The following is an 18,442-nucleotide window of genomic DNA, read 5'->3' as shown; positions in this document are numbered from 1 at the left end:
AGCCCAGAATGTTCAGCAAAAACTGAATTTGAATGAAGAGCGGTGATCCTGAATGTTAGGATTAATTTGGCAGCTAAATTACATTTTCGATTTAATTGCTATACACAATCATTAAATAATTCAAATTTCTCCTTAGCTTATATGTAGTAGTTCTTTCATATTGTTTTTAATCTAATGTAAACTGCCATTCAGCTATATAACTTCCTAATTGTTGTTCCAGCATCATGCTTATTTGCCTAACCTTTATTAAACTGACTACCATATGTTGTTCATGCTGAGCGTCCATGTATAATTATAGCATCACTATTCACATCTACAGAAGAGTTTGGGGGCATTGATGTGCTGATAATATTGGTCATCCTTGGTAAATTTGTACAACAACAAAGATTTGACATTCAAGAGCACAGACATGTACACATAGACGGCTTAAATTGGATAAAGCTTGTTTGTCTTGTCATTAAGTACAAGAGGTCTCCGCTACTGCTGCTACTATTGTATATTCATTTCAGAGATTCTAAGGGATATGCACTTTTCCCCTGCTATTGATAACAGTGGATTTTGTGTCATTTGCATTCAGAAATTCATTTGCACATGGTTGATTTTGCTTCTCACTCTTGTTGTCAGCTAAATTGATCAGATGGATCCAAAGAAACCCCCTGACTCCAGCGATATGACGAACATCCCCTGGTTGGGACGTGGAAGAGGACTCCAGCCTCAAGATTTGGCTGCAGGAGGCGGTAGAGGGCTGCTGCTCTCCACACAAAGCCCTACTGGCGGACAAGGTTTTTCCACTTTGGGTGGCCACCCGCATGGACGGGGAATAGCATTTCCCATGACCGCTGAACCTGTTCTTGGGCGAGCGAGAGGTCTGTTGGCACCACACGGTCACCCGGTTGTTGGCCAAGCACGGGGTCTGCTCCTCTCTCTACCTGAACCACAGATGACTGTGTCCAGAGGCGTGAGCCTGTCCAGACCAGGGCCTCAGGTCGGACTTGCACCGACGCTTGAACCTGAAAAACCAGGCCCAATTGCAGACACCCCGACTGTGAAAAAAAAAGAGGTGTGACCCACAAATGTTTCCTTGGGCTAGTTTTCTACACAAGTTATGCCTTGCTAAATGTGATTGTCTCGCGTTGGAAGCTGTCGACACATTTGTTTCCTGTTGGCAGGTTGTCTTGCCAGCAGAGGGTCCAACATCAACGCTGGTGTCGATGTTCAGAGGAATTGGTATTGAACCATTGACCTCATGGGGAAGAGGAGCACCACCTGTTGGTCAGGGAATCGCCCATTCTGCACATAAACACACACAATTTAAAATATTCTTCTGACATTGTTTAACTGGGTTTTTGGTTTGATTTGATTGCAGGTCGAGGACCTACGAGTGAGATGAAATTTCCAGGTGCTCCAGTGAGTGCAGTCAGCAGCCCAGAGCGCGTCGCCCAGCCTGGAGACACCACGACTAAAGGCAGCAGGTGGTGGTGATCACAGTTTGTTTAGAAGTTCCAGTAATTCCATACATCTGCAACAATACAGGAAAATTTGTTTCACAAAGTACTGTGTCCCAATAGATAATGAAACTTTTGAGCTAAAGTTGAACTTGTCCTACAAATAATTGCTTATCATAGGCTGACTATTGTATATTGAAGAATGTGAGGAATGTGCCGTCTTGTCTATTAACAGCAAATATCAAATTTTATTCGTACCGCAGAATTCTAAGACCGTTTTACATGAATATGCCTTGTTGCAGCCTGTTATCTTTAGGTTGGCACACTCGTAATGTTCAAGCACTGTGAGTGTGCACAATGTAAAAAAAGCAAATGAAGTAGTTATGTTGTGGGCTTGGGTGTAGACCTGAGAGTTGCAGGAATCTGAATAAAAACGTTTTTTATCATAAAATCCTTCGCTGTATCTTAAAAGTAGGGTTTTTTTTCCCCCACTTTTTAATTTTTCAGCTTGACATTTACATAAATTACTTTATAAACTAATTGCAAATAAAAGCATATTTTCCCCTGTTGATGAATAAACCTATCCATTCTCGTTGTTGCGTGTCACCTGTCAACAGTGTTCATGGCCAACCCTCTCCACTGCTGATGGGCTGGGGAAGAGGAGCACCATCACTGCCTGCAGTAGGGAGAGCGCTTCCTTTGTTCTCCTCTCTCCTTCCACGTCAACTTGGTGCTACTTCTTCATCACTTGGGCCCCAAGCAGCCCTGCACCCTCCTCTTCCTCAAGCAGGTAGTGAATCTTGTCAATTTGTGAAATGATTTCAACCTCATCTGGGTTGGAATTAATATTGCAGTTTCAATGTTCAAGATATTTAACTTAATTTCTCAAAATACCTACAAGATACGTTTGAAATTCAGTTGACATTTAGCAAACCGGGCAATTTCATTAGGAAGTAGTTCAGAACTCATAACATATTTTTTTCTAAATGTGATTACTGCAAAGGACCTGTGCCCACCACTCCAGAACCACTTGAGCCTTCTACAGGTGAGCCTTTAAAGACGGAGCTGACGATGGAGGCGATCAGGTAGGCATGCTGTTTCTCTTTTGCATTTATCTCTTGACACACACCAGTAGGTACTCATCATCCATTAGTTTTGTTTTGCTGTGTGAGGTCTAACTGGCTGAATAGACTCAGCAGAAGGTGAGAGACTTCTATACGTCGCAGTTTATAGTCAAGTTGCTTCCTGATATGCATATTTTTTGTACGTCATTCTTTCCATAATGTAATGTTTTTTGTTTTGTTTTTGTGCTTTGCTGTTTGGGAAACCAAGCCATGCGAATATGTTAACTATTTATTGAGCTTATGGTGCAACGTTTTGACAGAAAACACGTTGCATGCTGTTTTCCCCTGCTTGGTTTGTATACAATGTGTATTTTATTAGCTTGCATTTTATCAGGATGCTCAGAAGCACAGTGTAATAACTATGCATCAATATGCAGCCCGCACTGTAGAAAAATTTACCATATTTTCTGCACTATAGAGCACACTTGAATATAAGCTGCACCTGCAAAATTTAACCCCAAATAAAACATATCTATGCCACACTTGACGATAAGCCGCAGGTGTCCACGTTGTAACAGGGCAAGAATTTCACTGCAGGAATACAGAGGCTAATCATATTTTCATCAATTCTCACAAATCTGTCTTTCATAGTGCTGGAAATTCCTGCACACAGCGCTGTGTTGTGGGACAGAGAGACAGATACATAATCACAAAGTGTTCTATCTCTGTTGATAAGGTATTTTATCGGTTATTTGCTGATTTGATTCTGAGGAGGAAGATTCCTCAGCCACGGAGTCCAACAAACTAGTTTACATGATGCACCTGAACACAACATTGACCGCAGGAAGCGGCACAAGACGAGCTCACCAAGAGCAGAAATGTCACTTTTCAGGCAAGTTTTGGAGAAGCAGAGGCTAAGAACAGCATATATCTACTTGCAGAAGTAGAATCTGGCGGCTTGAAGCCAGTTAACCTGTAAAAATCCACAAATTCGCCACATCGCATTATAAGCTGCAGGGTTCAAAGTGTTGGAAAAAAGTCGCAGCTTATTGTCCAGAAAACACGGTTATGTTAAAGGAACATAGTGTGAAATTGAAGCCATGCCTCTGTTATACACTGTGTTATGGTGTTTATCTCCAGTCTTCACCTGGCCTTCACAGTTTTGTCTCTTTGGTTGAGGGTTTTTGTTTGTTTGTTTTTGTCTGGTCACAGTGAGCCAACAAATAAAAGTGGAACTACAGGAGTTCCAATAACTCTTGGATCGAATCATATCCCGGTCCATTTCAGAAATGAAGCAGTCTATCAGTACCATGTTACATTTTGGTAAGTACCATTTAATGTTTTTTTTTCTCTGTGTAGCAGCAGTAGATTGACAACGGCTGATTCAGATTTTAAAAAGAGGCAGATCAGTGTGGTCTATTTCTCCGTGATGCAAAAATGTGTCAAATGTTAAAGATTTCTCAGTTTGAACTAAAACTGAGAACAAAAACAAGCTGAATTTACCGCGGAGCGCCACAGTCAATAAAACCCCCGAAGGAAACATTTAGTGAGTTTTATCAGTTGAAGGAAAAAAGTTGGAAAGCAGCATTGTGAAAGCTCTGAATGTGTTCTTCTGATTTTATTTTCAGCCCTCCGGTAGAATCCATGTCCATGCGGTTTGGCATGATGAAAGAACACCGGCCCACTACCGGGGAAGTGGTGGCTTTTGATGGCTCCATGCTTTACCTGCCTGTGAAACTGAAAGATGTGGGTAACACTCATGCTCTTGCTGAGCTTTGGTATGGCAACGATACAAGGACAGATTCTACAATTCAGTCACAATGTTTTACAGAAATGTTTGAATGAAGTTAACTTGTAAACTGATTACTTGTTTTGTAGTTTCTTTTATTGAAGACATTTTATCCAGAAAACTCACTTCTGATGATGTTCAGAGTAGAAGTAAGCATATCCTAGTTTAAATTGATGCTGCTTTTTCTTCTGTTATTATATGTGGATGGCGTGAAGGTGGTTGTGCTCCAAAGTGTGAGATTGACTGACAACGAGAATATCCAGATCAAAATCCAGATGACAAAGATTTTGCCACCCAACTCCGACCTTTGCCTCCCTTTCTACAATGTGGTGGTCAGGAGGTAAATCTTCAACACATTGTATGCTTAACTATGAGCATCGCAGGACATCTGTCGTGACATGCAACATTTCCTTCTCTGTGTTTGTCAAACACTTTAAAGACTTTCATTTACAATGTCAGGCATACTTTATACAATGATCCCCCACACGATATGCTCAATCGGGGCAACTCAACTCTTGTCAGGTTATCAGTTATTTCCATCTTTCGTCTTTGCAGATGTTAAGGCCACAAACTTAATTTATGAGTGGTGTGTTTGTTACATCGCAGGATTGTGTAAACCTGCAATCCACTGGATATTAACAATGGGTGAAACGAATACAAAATAAATGTTGACACTCCCAGATGGCTGCAGATGCCCAGTTAATGCCTTATTTATTTGATGCCATGTGTGGTTGCACACTCAAAGTAATATGTGGCGATTCTATACAAAACGTGTCCCACAAGTGACGGCCAACGACAAGCAGCAAGTGTAATATTTGATTGGCATCAAGTCGAGCTGCACACACAGTCGAGCAACGAAGCTCCCATGTAAAGGTTTGTTTTCTAAATGAAACCTCATGGTTCGCGTCATTAACATGTCATAAATGGTGACAATCGTAAAGTATATTAAAAATCAAGAAGGGGAAAACAAATGCTCTTTTTGTGGAATTTGGTACCTCGCCCCCTGATGGAGTCCGGTATTGGCGCTCTCACAATGACATAGAGACAAATAGATGGTCCGACTCCATGTCATAGGAGCCGGAGTGCTTCAGAACAGAGGCCGTGTTTCATTTAGTTCTGGCAAAAACCTGCTGTTCCCACACAACAACTCTCAAATGATTTATGCTACAATGTGAAGTTTCACATCAGACTGACAAACACGATAGCAAACATGGCAGGCATGAGCTGATGTAGAAATATTATTTGAGAAATGATGTGAAACTGTATTAACACGATTTCAGGGAATATTTTCTGTTCAGCAATAAGAAGATTAGGCTTTTGTTTTCTTGAATTTAACTCTGGAAATGTTTGTTAATGTTAAAAATGCATAAAATATTCTAAAGTGGTTCAAAGCTCGACATGTGTTCACTACTACTTTCTTTGTGTGGTCATTCCACCGCCATCATTTTCCCATTTATTTGATCCTATTTAGTAACTTCAATAATTTGGCATTGTCTTTTCAGGATAATGAAAATCCTCGGACTCAAGCTGGTGGGACGGAATCACTACAGTCCAGAAAATGCAGTCATTCTTGGAAAACATCGGTTAGTATTCAGTTGTGTTTTATTATTTAACCAAGGCAATTCTGCCTCATCTTATCTTCTTTTGTTTTGTTTATAATTACTACAGGCTTCAAGTGTGGCCAGGTTACGAGACGTGCATAAAGCGTACAGATGTAGGTCTCTTCCTGTCAGTGGCAGTCTCCCACAAAATCCTGCGAAACGATTCTGTACTGGATGTTATGTAAGTTTACACAGCTGCACGTTTCCCACTTTATGAACTGTGAGTCCATCTTTGATACGTTTAAGGGAAATATTTGTTTTGATCCAACACCATTGAAAATTGTTTAACTTGAACGCTGAGCTTGGACCAAATCTGTTAGCTTATTGCTGTTATACAATCTATAGCACTTTAACAAGTGCATCTTGAATTGGGTTTCTTTTTTCCCCCTCAATATGGGTACTTGGACCGTCTCATACAAGTTTAAACCTCGTCTATACCATTACCTACATGGAGATCTTTAAATGTCATGTTCTATTAAATAACCATACATACTTTATATCGGTTTCTGAGATGGGACGTTTTTATTGTATCTGTCCTTTGAGACAACTGTAAATAACCTCAGCTGCAATACCCTTTTCCTCTGGGGATGTGGATGAATATTGAGGTAAACTAGAGGGCAACAACTATATAAATGCAACAGGCTCGCAGAGGCTATGGATTATTTATTATGGTGCCCCAGCTATTCCATATATTCTGTTCTTTAAAAGGCCAGGACATGGCGGAGGACTGTTGTGTCTAAATAAAGTGGAACAATGTAATTTCGTGTCCCGTCTGCAAGGAACGTGCTGTACAAGCAGGGCAGGGAGAACTTCCAAGACGAATGCACCAAAGAGCTGGTCGGCTCCATCGTCATCACGCGCTACAACAACCGTACCTACCGCATCGACGCCATCGAGTGGAACAAGTCACCTGCGGACGCGTTTACGTTGATGGATGGCACCAAGACCACCTTTGTTGACTACTACAGGTGAAGTGACACTGAAGACAAACACCAAAGCATGCCAGAAGGACATTTGTGCAATTAAATGTCAATCTTAAGCTCAGACCCTGTCTCTAATTGTGTGACTGGCACTAATATAACTGGATTATTTTATGACATTGTATGCTCTTTGACACTTTAACAGCAAGAACTATGGGATTTCAATCAAAGAGATGGAGCAGCCTTTGCTCATGCACAGGCCAAAGGAGAGAGCCAAGCCTGGAGGGAAGGTGAAATTCTCTTTTGCACAAGTTTGTTTGTTCATATGATTTAAAGGAGAATTCTTGCCTTTGAATGCCACCTTGTGGCTACAAGTAGTCTTACATACTAGAATACTTTAAAAGCTTGATATCCTTTTAATTATGGTGAAGAAAATGTAGAATGCATATTTTGCAGGCCCAGAATTTCAGTATTTCTCAAAACAAAAAATGCAAACACTTCATTGTAGTAATGTGTATTATTAAAACACAAGCAATATGTATATGTGTGATTTATTGATGTTTTGATTTGTTTCAGCAACTCATCACGGGGGAGATCCTTTTAGTGCCCGAGCTTTCCTTCATGACCGGGATTCCTGAGAAAATGAGGAGTGACAACAGATTCATGAAGGTAAATTTGGTGAATTGGTAAAAGGTTTCCATTTCCCCCCTTTGAATAGGTGCAATAACTTAATTAGCCCAGTGTAGCTACAGGTTTGTCTAAATAAAAAAATTGTTATAACCAACACTTGCTCGGTGATGCAGCGCTATGACAGCGACACACAACAGAGATTAACATTTTACACATTTAATTACACTCCATACATTCTGCATTTTTATTTAGAATAATGATGTTTAGGTATTCTCATTCTCTATTCTAAAATCACATTGGCATCTGAAACTCATTTTTGGTCAAATGTCTTTTTATAAACTGCAGGATGTGACTGGACACATCAATGTGACCAGTGAGCAGCACATCCACTCAATAAATCAGCTGCTGAATAACATCAAAAGCAGCTCAGAGTGTGTGAAGGAGCTCAGCAACTGGGGGCTGGAAATTGGCTCAGAAATTGTGACGGTAAGAATGTGCATTTTTGGAAAAAGGAACTCTTCATTGTTTGTATTTTTGCTCTCCTTTTTGTATGTCATGAAACAAACCCATCGGCTGATCAGGCTAATTCAAACTACCAGTTTTGGACTCATCTTGAGTCATTCAAGTGTCCGTGGGCAAGAAACTGTCAGGCAGAACTTCATCACTGCTTCTTTTAGTTTATATTTTCCATCAGGTTGTTTTGAGGTTGAATTTCTCACTTGTTTTGTATAGGAATATGAATTCATCACCGCGCTTCCGTTTCTTTAATTCAATTGCTGGTTGGTTAAAATGGATCAGAGAACTGCCGAGAAATTCAAGCACAAATAAATCATAAAATCTGTTGATCATTTTAATGCCGCTGTTGGTCGGAAAGAGATGCAGTGAGCGTTGAAACAGATTTGTTAGACAAGTGTGTGTATTGTAAGCATGTTGTGTGTGTGTTGCAGGTTAAAGGTAGAGTTCTGCCTGTTGAAACCATCTGTCTGCAGTCTTCCACCTTTGCTTCTGGCAGCAATGCATCTTGGTCCAGGGAGGTTGTGAGCGACACTTCAATCAGTTGTGTAAGTATGTCGACTGCAGTGATTATAATCCCAGTTTTACTGAGTTGATTATGCTGAACAATGGGCAACAACATGTATCAACCCAGGGCGTTTTGTGAAAGGGGAGTAACGCTGATCAGCATAGGTTTACATTTGGAAAGTTTTCTTTAAGGCGACATTTATTATATTTTCTGCATGAGTGAAAATCCATGATCTTGTGTGTTCTCTTGGTTTGATTCTTTACTCACTGGCTCGTGTGGTTTCTAGGTCCCCTTGAACACCTGGGCCATCTTTTACCCTCCCCGCTGTGCAGAACATGCCGATGAGTTGGTTGCCACCTTCAGCAAGGTGAGCAAGCCCATCGGGGTCCGACTGGCGCGACCCAATCGGGTGGTGCTGAAGGATGATCGGACCGACACTTACATCAATTCCATCCAATCTCATCTCACCAGTGAGGTAAAAAGGAGAAATATATTGGAAAACAGCAATTTAACTGTTCTAGTATGTCGTGTGAATATGAAAGTGCCCTTTTTAGCAGCCGTTGCAGCCCTGGGTGTCCTCGTGGGGTGATGCTAACATCCTTTGAGCCAAATCTTCAAAAGATTGATCCCTACTGGGTCATTTTACCCCGACATAACAGGCTCATCTGAGTGTATCTCCTTTCATGGAGATATACTCAGATCTCCTCCATTAGTTGGTATGAAGATGCAAGGACAATCCCCACAGCAATAAACAATGGTGTCTCAACAATTCACTTCAGTAGAGATTCTGTGGTAAATGCTCACCAGAGGATTCAAGACATGAAAAAAAACTGGATTTGTGCATTTCAACTGTCAACAGATAAAAAGTCAGCCACACAGCCAGTGCAAGTTGTTGTTTGTTTTGTTTTTTTGTGCCCATATGCAACCTCCAACTTCATCCATCCATCTTCTATGGCACTTTATCCAGTTCAGGGTCAATGATGCCGATCCCAGCTAACTCGGGGTGATGACAGGGTAGATCGCTCACCTTTCCATTATTATTATTGATTTAATGTTCTGTCACCTTTTAGTAGTGTCTTTTCAGCAGTATTAAGTGTTGCTGAATTTCTTATGTACTGATAGCTTCTATACATCTCTACAGGCTCATGTACTTAAAGGCATACACGCATATATCCATAGAATTGAAAATAAACTGAGGAAAAACGAAAAAGCCTCCTATTTGCTATAGTGAAATGTATTCCTACATTTTGTGTGCTCTGGCTCGCGATACAGTTTGCTGTCATTTCTTTCTCGATTTTTACCTCTAATGGTGGTTGCCGGGGTAACAAGACCATCAAATGACTGACAGCAGTTCCTGGCTGGTTGCCTGAGGAAACCTGGACAATTTGTAGCTGTGAAAGTTTTTACATGCTGCAGCCGATTTAGTGCAAACTGCAACTGACACCACTGACGGTGATAAAATATTCACAGTTGGGTCCATCTTCTGCTGTTTTACAAAAACCTATAATACTTTTTTTTTTGTCCTTAAACTTACATTTTCAGTTTTATTCATTTAAAACGAACCGTGTGTTTTTTCTTTTTCTTTGTGTAAATGAAGTCTATCCTGCCTCAAGGTTCTTTCCTCTGTTTACAGCCCAAGTTGCAGCTTGTTGTTTGCATCTTGGTTGGAAACAGAGAGGATCTCTACAGTGCCATCAAGAAACTGTGTTGTGTGAAACATCCTATCCCATCTCAGGTTTTTATCCCAAAGCTATGCAGGTTTTTTTTTGTATTTATTTGTATTTATTTTTTGAGTTTTTTCTTCTAAATGAATTTGTCATTTCTTTATCATTAGGCGATCAATATCAATACAATTTGCCAGAAACAGAAGTTGAGAGGCATTGCTCAAAAGGTGCTCATGCAGATGAACAGCAAACTGGGAGGAGAGCTGTGGACGGTCAACGTTCCACTCGTGAGTATTTTGAATTACAAAAATGTATTTTACTCATCGAATCCTTCCATTTTGCATAAAAAATACCCCCAAAGAAGTCATTGATCCAACCAATATGTTCAAATATGACTGTCATGAAATGTCAAGTTTTTCCGATTCTGATGTCGGACAGGGAAACACTTGTTTTTGTGTATGATTGTTATCCTGCACCGCTTGAACAGAAAAACTTGATGGTGATTGGAGTTGATGTCCACCACAACGTTAGCAAGTCCCGCCAGTCCGTCATGGGGTTTGTTGCCAGTGTGAACAGGTACACGTTTCATACTTCAGATAGACTTGTGCTTTTCTCTGCATTTAATATGTAAAAATATAATTTTCTGTTGACATTGTTTCAACAGTTTCTATGTTGTGTCAACAGATATAATGTATTAAATATGCATTATCTGAAAAAATAATTGGAACAAGAGAATGACTATCTTTCTCCTGGTGTGTGTGTGTGTGTGTGCGTGTGCGTGTGCGTGTGCGTGTGTGTGTGTGTGTGTGTGTGTTCTCCAGGGCACTGACTCGCTGGTACTCCAGGGTAACTTTCCAGAAACCTAATGAGGAACTGATCAGTGGCTTCAGGGTTTGTTTTCTCGCTGCACTGCAGAAGTACTTTGAGGTAATAAAGTCCCCAAATGCTCTCCAATGGGTCCTGAATTTGTTTTTCATATTAAGAGATCTCGAAATGAGTGTGGGTGTCAAACGAGCTTTTTTCTTTCGTTTTCTTTTTGCATGTGTTTTTCGGTATTTTGTGAGTTTCTTTTTTTGTGCTATTTTCCCTTACCTGTTTTGCATTGACCATGATTTCAGGGGGGGAAAGGGTAATAAAAAAAAACCAAACTTCTTAGTCTTTGAGCAATTGGGGGTCTAAAAGCAGCTGGAGGAAGTTTTTGTATATAATACAAATGATCTCAAAGAAAAGATGGGGAGAAATACTTTGTGTCAAATGTGAAGTAGATTCAGAAGTCATGAGTTTTATAATGAGAAATGATTTAGTGTTTATAATAAAATACATTGTAAAACTCAACAGACTGAAATGCAAACAAAGCAGTAAAGAACTGTTTGTTTTGTTTTATTTAATCTCTGGGGTTTTTCTCAGCTGTAGCCTGTAAACTTTTGTAAAGTTTGTTAAAATCCTGTGAAGCTTCTTAGTTCAGCAGTAATAATGTCATGATTGTTTTTTTCATTGTACTTATCAGTTTATGTTAACCAGTTAAACTGAACAAGTTTGGATGCTGTGATGTATTTCTTATATTTCTTAAAGTGAGACCAGGCAGGGATAAAAAGTAAAATAATGTGCACTTGTCGAGACACTCCATGCTAAAACCATCAAAATGCTAACGCAATACTCCGGTTTTAACCTTTTATAGAAAAGCTTCTTCAGAATGAAATTTTCCTGTTGAAATGAAATGTGAATTCTTTCTCTGCGTGTGGTTTTAAGGCACACAGCCTCTATGTGAATCACCCTTTCCAGAACTGATTTGTGCTGATGCATAGTCTTGATCTAATCCACATGCAGGTGAACCACAACCTGCCAGACAAGATTGTGGTGTATCGGGATGGTGTGTCGGACTCCCAGCTGAAGGCTGTGGAGCAGTACGAGATCCCACAGCTCATCACCTGCTTCAACACTTTCCCCAACTACGAGCCCAAACTCACCTTCATGGTGGTCCAGAAGCGCATCAACACCGTGCTGTACTTCTCTACAGGAAACGGCCTTGGCACTCCTCCACCAGGAACGGTGTTGGATCACACCCTCACCAATAAAACCTGGTTAGTTGTGTGTGTGTGTGTGTGGCGGGGGGTCACATGCAATTGCTTATTCTTAAGCCCCGTCTCCACCGCGCACAAGTGCCGGGCCGGAGCGGAGCGGTACGGAGCAGTTCAGAAGCACTAACCCCGACCGAAATTTTGGGTCGTGTCTCCACTGCCGAGAGGAGCATGAAAAGTGGGCGGGGCTTATGAGCTCCGCAGAAATGTGACATTATAACAGAAAAAAACGTCGTCAGATGTAGATCTTATGAATCCTCTGTTGTTTAAATTCTCCACTTTGCACTGTTATTTTTTGCAGCGGAAAAAAAAAAAAAGTTACTTTTTGCAGCAGTCATTTTTTGCAGTGGAGAGCTGCAGCCGCAACTTCCGTGTTTGTTTTGAGAGAGCGAGTCACTCGGCCGCTCGCCGGGCGACGTGTCCCGCACTCGAGCACTCGGGTGTGGGGCAAGTGGCCGGAGCGTTCCCCCCGGTTGGCTGAGGCACAGACACGGGAGTCTGAGCTTTCTGCAGGAGGTTCTCCACTCCGAGCTCCGAGCTCCTTTTCATCGCTTCCGCGGTCTGTCCCCGCGATAAAGCGCCACTGACCGCGGCTGAACAGAACGCTGACCGCCTCTGGAAAGCGGAGCGGTCAGCGCCGGAGACGAAAGCTCCAGACTCCGGTGTCACGGACGCACATCAGCGCCACGGCGAGCGCTATGCTGCAAACAGAAAACTAAAACGCGATGCAAAGTCCCGAGCCCCGGTCTCCCCCTGCCTCAAGTCCGCTCTTTCACAACAAACACTAAAGTTGAGCAGCAAAGAAAAGAAAAGGAAAATAAAAACAACCAGAGCACAGCTGACCACACTGACAGCAGAGGCTTCATCCAGCCAGCACATTAAAATATTGAGGGCGTGTAGTAAATCACTGACCAATCAGCAGACGGCAGCTCAACCTCAGACCCGTTCCATGGTCCCCGGCACCCCAATGGATGGGTAGCGGAAAAGCGGTCGCCTTTGGAGCGGTCTGGAGCGGTTTAGACTGCATTCCATGTCGTGAGACGCGAGCCGGAGCGGTTTAAACCCGTCTAGGCTGGTACTTTCTGTGCGGTGGAGACGGGGCTTTAGACAGGCCAGCTTGTGCTTCACAGGGAGGTGAACGTCACCTCACAATTCAATAGTTTCCCCAGCCAGCCACTAGTGGGAGCTACAGAGCCATCAGACTGCAATTCTACGTCACTGTGGGAAGTTGAAGAGGCGTCATGCAATTCTAGCCCAGTTTCTCACCACATTGATTGGTTTAACAAGGCAGTGTTGTAAGCTGTGTCAGAAAAAGAAACTGGCATAACTCAACTGTTGTCGTTCACCGAACATTTTCATGCAGACACTGACCTGATGAGATGTCCTTTCATTTGACCTTTGTTAAGGACTTTGAAGTTCCATCCTGAAGACTCTGTGAACCTGGATGCCTTTTTTCAGATTGGTTGAGCAGCTTTGATTATAGTTTTTGATCAGTCGATGGCAAAATGAGTGACTCTGTAAATGGTCAGTGACCTTCAGAGAAGGTTTGTGCCGTTTTATTTGCACGTCTCCTCAGCAGTCCAAATCCACCGGTGCAGCTCTGCCTGTGAAGTTGGTGAGAAAGCAGCATTTTTAAGTTTTCACTGTGAGAAGGACGGCTTCAGGACAGGCAACATCTTCACTGGCTGCACGGTTGTAAAGAAAAAGTGTTCGTGTAAAGGTTTTAATCAAAATCTAAAGAACACACAGAACCAGACCATAAATGGATGTTAATGTCTTTCTTTTCAATCAAACTTAAGATGACAAGATGTTACTTTAGTTTTCTGTGCACATCAACTGCCTCATGGCAGCAGTTGTAAACATAAGGAAGGCTGTGACGCTGCTGTTGATATTTTAAAGTGTGTTGAGCTGAATTTCTGTGTATTTTGTTTCCTGTGTACAGGGTGGACTTCTACATGGTGGCTCACCACATCCCTCGAGGCTGTGCTTTTCCCACTCACTACATCACTTTATACAACACCGCAAACTTCTCGCCGGACCACTTGCAACGGTGCATAACTCATTTTTATTTATTTATCTTGAATCACATACTGTGAGTCTTTACATAATGGCTTGGAAGTTATCTGCTCATGTCTCTAAGGAGCATCTTGTTTTAGTCGTGATTGACTGGAAATACCATCAAAATCATGAAGTGACCTGGTTTAGATCTTACTAGTCATGATCAATATTAGTACTGGGCAATGATTGAACTTGGAGCGTAATAATTCAATTAAATTTAATAATGAATTTAAAAGTAATGTATCTTGCATTTCTTCATCAACAAAAGTTCAGTATAATTTGATTTACCAACAAATACAGCGTCTTTAACTCAAAGTATTTCTCTTGAAATCTCAACTTGAAAATCAATAGAATCCCAAAAAAACCCAAGTTATTTGCCAACGGTTGCAGGATTAGTGTCTCATTTACTTTAATATGACAGAACAAGTTGTATCAGGCTGCAAAAGCACGAATGTAAGCCGATATTGGTCTGAGTTTAAGAGATTTGTTTTCCTTGAAATGCATCTAAAAATAACAAAAGTGAGTTTCTTTTATTCGGGTTCTGATGTCCAGCTCTCGATGAGTTCTGTCCGGTGCATCATGGGTCTGAGAAACAAGTTACAGGTGCTGGATGTTTCCACCCATCCAGTCTGTAACAAAAATGGAGAGAGGAGACGACGGAGGAGGTTCAGAAGTTGTAGCGGCTGAAGTGAACGGCTTTAGAAGCCATTGAAACAAATCGTCCGTATTTAGAATCAGCGGGCAGAGTGACATGAGCTGCAGGGGTCCGTGTAGTGACGTGCTGGACGTGAAAAGTTATTTTACACACAAAATAAGCAACTTCTTTCAGGACAATGAGGTTAGAAGGTCTTTTTTTCATATCACTGTGAAGAAATCCTGTTTTCAGGTGCAATACAGACGAAGTGACTATAATCTGCTCTGTCCTTCTGCTCTTCAATAAATCTTAACTAAAAGTACTGAATTTGTATTTTCTTCATTTATTTTCAGACAGTGTAGTTTTACAGCCCTTGAAAGTGGCAATAAATAGGTCCTGGGGGGTCAAACTATCAATATAACTGCTATATTTCCTGGCCAAACTTAGTTTTTGTGCTGGGGGCGCAGTGGAGGAGATATCGTCCAATTATCATGATTGAACTGTGCAATGTATCGTGATATTGATTTGAGGCCATATCGCCCAGCCCTAAAGTCGACAATGTTTGAGAAGAATAGTCATTAATAGCCTTTGTTACATGCCAAATCAATGATTCCACGCCTGGATGTACATTTCTTTTAATCTATTTTATGAGGAACCTACATAACATTGTTTCTGATTATTATGAATGTCAGAAGACAACTATTTTTGGGAAAAGGGGGATGTTGTATCAGGTTTCCATTTCACTTCTGTGTTTGTTTCGTTTTGTTCTTTGTGCCCCATCAAAATGGAGCAGCTTCGAGAATCGCCTCCAGGACACAAGTAACTTTGTTCATTTTCTTCCGTGCCAGGTTGACGTTCAAGATGTGCCACTTGTACTGGAACTGGCCGGGAACCGTTCGTGTCCCGGCTCCCTGCAAGTACGCTCATAAACTGGCCTACCTGGCGGGCCAGTACCTGCACTCGGAGCCGGCCATCCAGCTCTCTGAGAAACTCTTCTTTCTGTGAGCTGAGCTCCACACAAGGAGGCCGTTTGGAACATTCACATAACAAAAAGGCATAACAATTTGCCCCACCCCCGATAGAAATAGAAATTTGTCAGCTTTTGCTTTGCTGCTTGTATAAACCTAACTTAACACACAAGCTTAAACCTGTTATTGCCTCTTCAATGTTGCCAGTGTGGCGCTTTAAGTTTGTATTTGGTGACTCAAGTGAATCCTAGAAGTGTAGTTCTGCATTTAGTGTCATCGAAGTTCGTTTTAATTGTTCTTGACAAATCCTTTGTTTTAATGCATATGTTTAAGAGAATTGAACTAGAATACAGACCCTTTTGTAAGGCTCGCTATTGCCTTATTTTGTAAGCTTATGAAGTTTCCGAGAATCGACACACATATTGTTCTAGTCGATGGTTCATATGAAGTTCTGAATAAGAAAAACACACTTCCAAGAAGCAACTTCCCCAGGGAAAGTATTTTTGAATCTCCAGGACTCATTCTACGTTTAATTTTGAATCTGGCAGGTCTTCTCTTTATGTGCAAGTCGGTATTTGGTTTGTGCCAGCGATGGTGACAGAATGTCCTGGCCACTAAATGGACCCAGCCGGCTCCCCGGGGTGCACACCCATGACGAGCATGAGGAGCAGGCAGCTGAAAGGCTCCGGTGGTGATGAAGAAGAGAAATTCTCTGACATAAGTTTTGGAGGAGCAGCATATTAAACTGGGTGGCAAAAAGACCAGACGGCTTCAAAAAGGATGTGATTTATATTTGGTGTTTTGGTTTGTGGAACTGCGTTCTGTAATCTTTAAAAGTTATATCGTAGTGCCATAATCTCTGTGTGCTTGCTGAAAGAGAGAAACCTCACCCAGCCAAGTTTCACATCTAAATAGTTCATTGTGTGTTGCAGTGCTGTCGTTTTCAGTTTTCAGCCACTGATGTTTGCGTGGATCGATTGTGATTGATGAAGCGTTGAAAACCCGACGCTGACGTCTTCGTACACCTGTTCTGTCGAGTGCAATGAAAAGGACGACCTGAAACTGCCAATGCTGCAGACAAATACAAGGAAAACTTTAAACAAATAAAGACTTCAGGCTTCCTCTTGTGTGCTTCCTGGTGGTTGTTGGCGCTGCCTCATCCATTGAGCAATTAACGGTTTAAGGTAGGCTAAAAAGAAATTGAGCCAGAAAACTGAAACAATCATGAAGGACGATGATGCCAATAGATTGTTTCACAATCTAGTCGAAGCAATCCAGAAAAGCAAGATAATTAAAGCTACACGTAAGAGTCAGTTCAACCCTCATATCGACTATTACATATTGTTTTGCACTGTGAGCTGTACATTTTGGCCAAACATTGATGGGGGCAACTATCTTCTAGCAGCACACGGCTCTTAGTGCTTGTTTGAGGTTACAATCAGGATTACTCATTGAGAGGAGAGATAGTGATTCCTTTTAAATGAACTGGAGCCAAGCAGGTGACTAAATAGGTACAGATTTGGCTGATTAAAGTTTAACCACAGCTCAAAGTTTTTGTATTTATTTGTTTATTCATGGGTGGGGTTTTTTTGTTTCTTTTGCTATTTTACTGATCTGTGATCTTTTTCTCTGGGGGGGGTGGCATTTTGCTTCTGTGACCGAACTTTGGACACATTGAAGCCATAACCATATAAAGAAAAACAATGAAACCTTTGACATCTTAGTTTTTGGTCATTGCCAGGAAACTTTGATATTTTAAAGCAATTTTACATTAGACATTAAAAGAAGGCAATGACTAAATGCGTCTTGAAGTGACCACATGGTAACATGAATGATGATGGATGTAGTGAAACACTTTTTTCCTGCTTTTTATCGAAATGCCATTTTCACAAGACTTGAAGATAAACATTCATCAGATTTACACATACATTCCCACTTAAATACCATATCACACAACGCCCACTCATTCTTGCTGATTTGTTTATCCATCAGGAACAGACATGTTTACATGTCTTAGCCCAATATGGCAGTCAATAACTTGCTATGTTGTTTATCTGTATTTACAATAGGAGATGGTTTAAAGTGGTAAATGGCTTTTGGACTTGTGAAAATGCTCAAAGGGAAACTAGTGCAACCTCATAGCTTTTCCTGACGTTTCCCTTTTGACAGGAAAACGTGCATTTTCACAAGATTTAAATGAAGATAAATGTCTATAATCATCACATTACATATATTTACAGTTGTTGGTCCTTTATACTGTTTTTTGTTGTTTGTTTTATTCATCAGTAGCATGTCTGCATGTCATTAGCTGATATTTGCTGATGCTGCTCTTTATTTTCTCTTGGGTAGAGTGGCTGGATTTTGGTTTCTGTGGGATTACTGGGATGCATTTTTGGAAGATGATGAAGAGGAGCATGAACCTTGGACGACTGGGACTGGAGCCATGCAGCCTTCAAGGCGCCGTAGAGACACATTACAAGCGTGTCACGTGTCTGAGAGCGGGTTGTTTATTTATTCATTTATTCACTTTTAAAAATGTAAGGTAAGATAGCAGAAAATCGCGCCGTGGG

General features: G+C 41.3%; 1 protein-coding gene across 1 annotated transcript; it reads left to right on the top strand.

The window, feature by feature from the left end:
* Positions 1 to 637: 637 nt before the first annotated feature.
* piwil2 (piwi-like RNA-mediated gene silencing 2) lies at positions 638 to 16,953 on the top strand (the record flags this gene model as incomplete). The annotated part of the gene is made up of 21 exons (XM_080499214.1): positions 638 to 985; positions 1,170 to 1,272; positions 1,367 to 1,472; positions 3,722 to 3,832; positions 4,138 to 4,255; positions 4,514 to 4,638; positions 5,801 to 5,881; positions 5,967 to 6,080; positions 6,679 to 6,867; positions 7,025 to 7,109; positions 7,396 to 7,488; positions 7,795 to 7,935; positions 8,397 to 8,510; positions 8,757 to 8,945; positions 10,104 to 10,205; positions 10,305 to 10,421; positions 10,622 to 10,710; positions 10,956 to 11,061; positions 11,962 to 12,215; positions 14,155 to 14,262; positions 15,753 to 16,953. The coding sequence occupies 21 exons, from the start codon at positions 638 to 640 to the stop codon at positions 15,907 to 15,909; spliced, it is 2,850 nt and encodes a 949-aa protein (XP_080355340.1). The 3' UTR covers positions 15,910 to 16,953.
* Between the last annotated feature and the right edge of the window lie 1,489 nt (positions 16,954 to 18,442).

This window comes from Blennius ocellaris (assembly GCF_963422515.1).
Source record: "Blennius ocellaris genome assembly, chromosome: 7".
In the NCBI taxonomy this organism is placed as follows: Eukaryota; Metazoa; Chordata; class Actinopteri; order Blenniiformes; family Blenniidae; genus Blennius; species Blennius ocellaris.
This window is presented reverse-complemented; position numbering and strand designations above follow the sequence as displayed.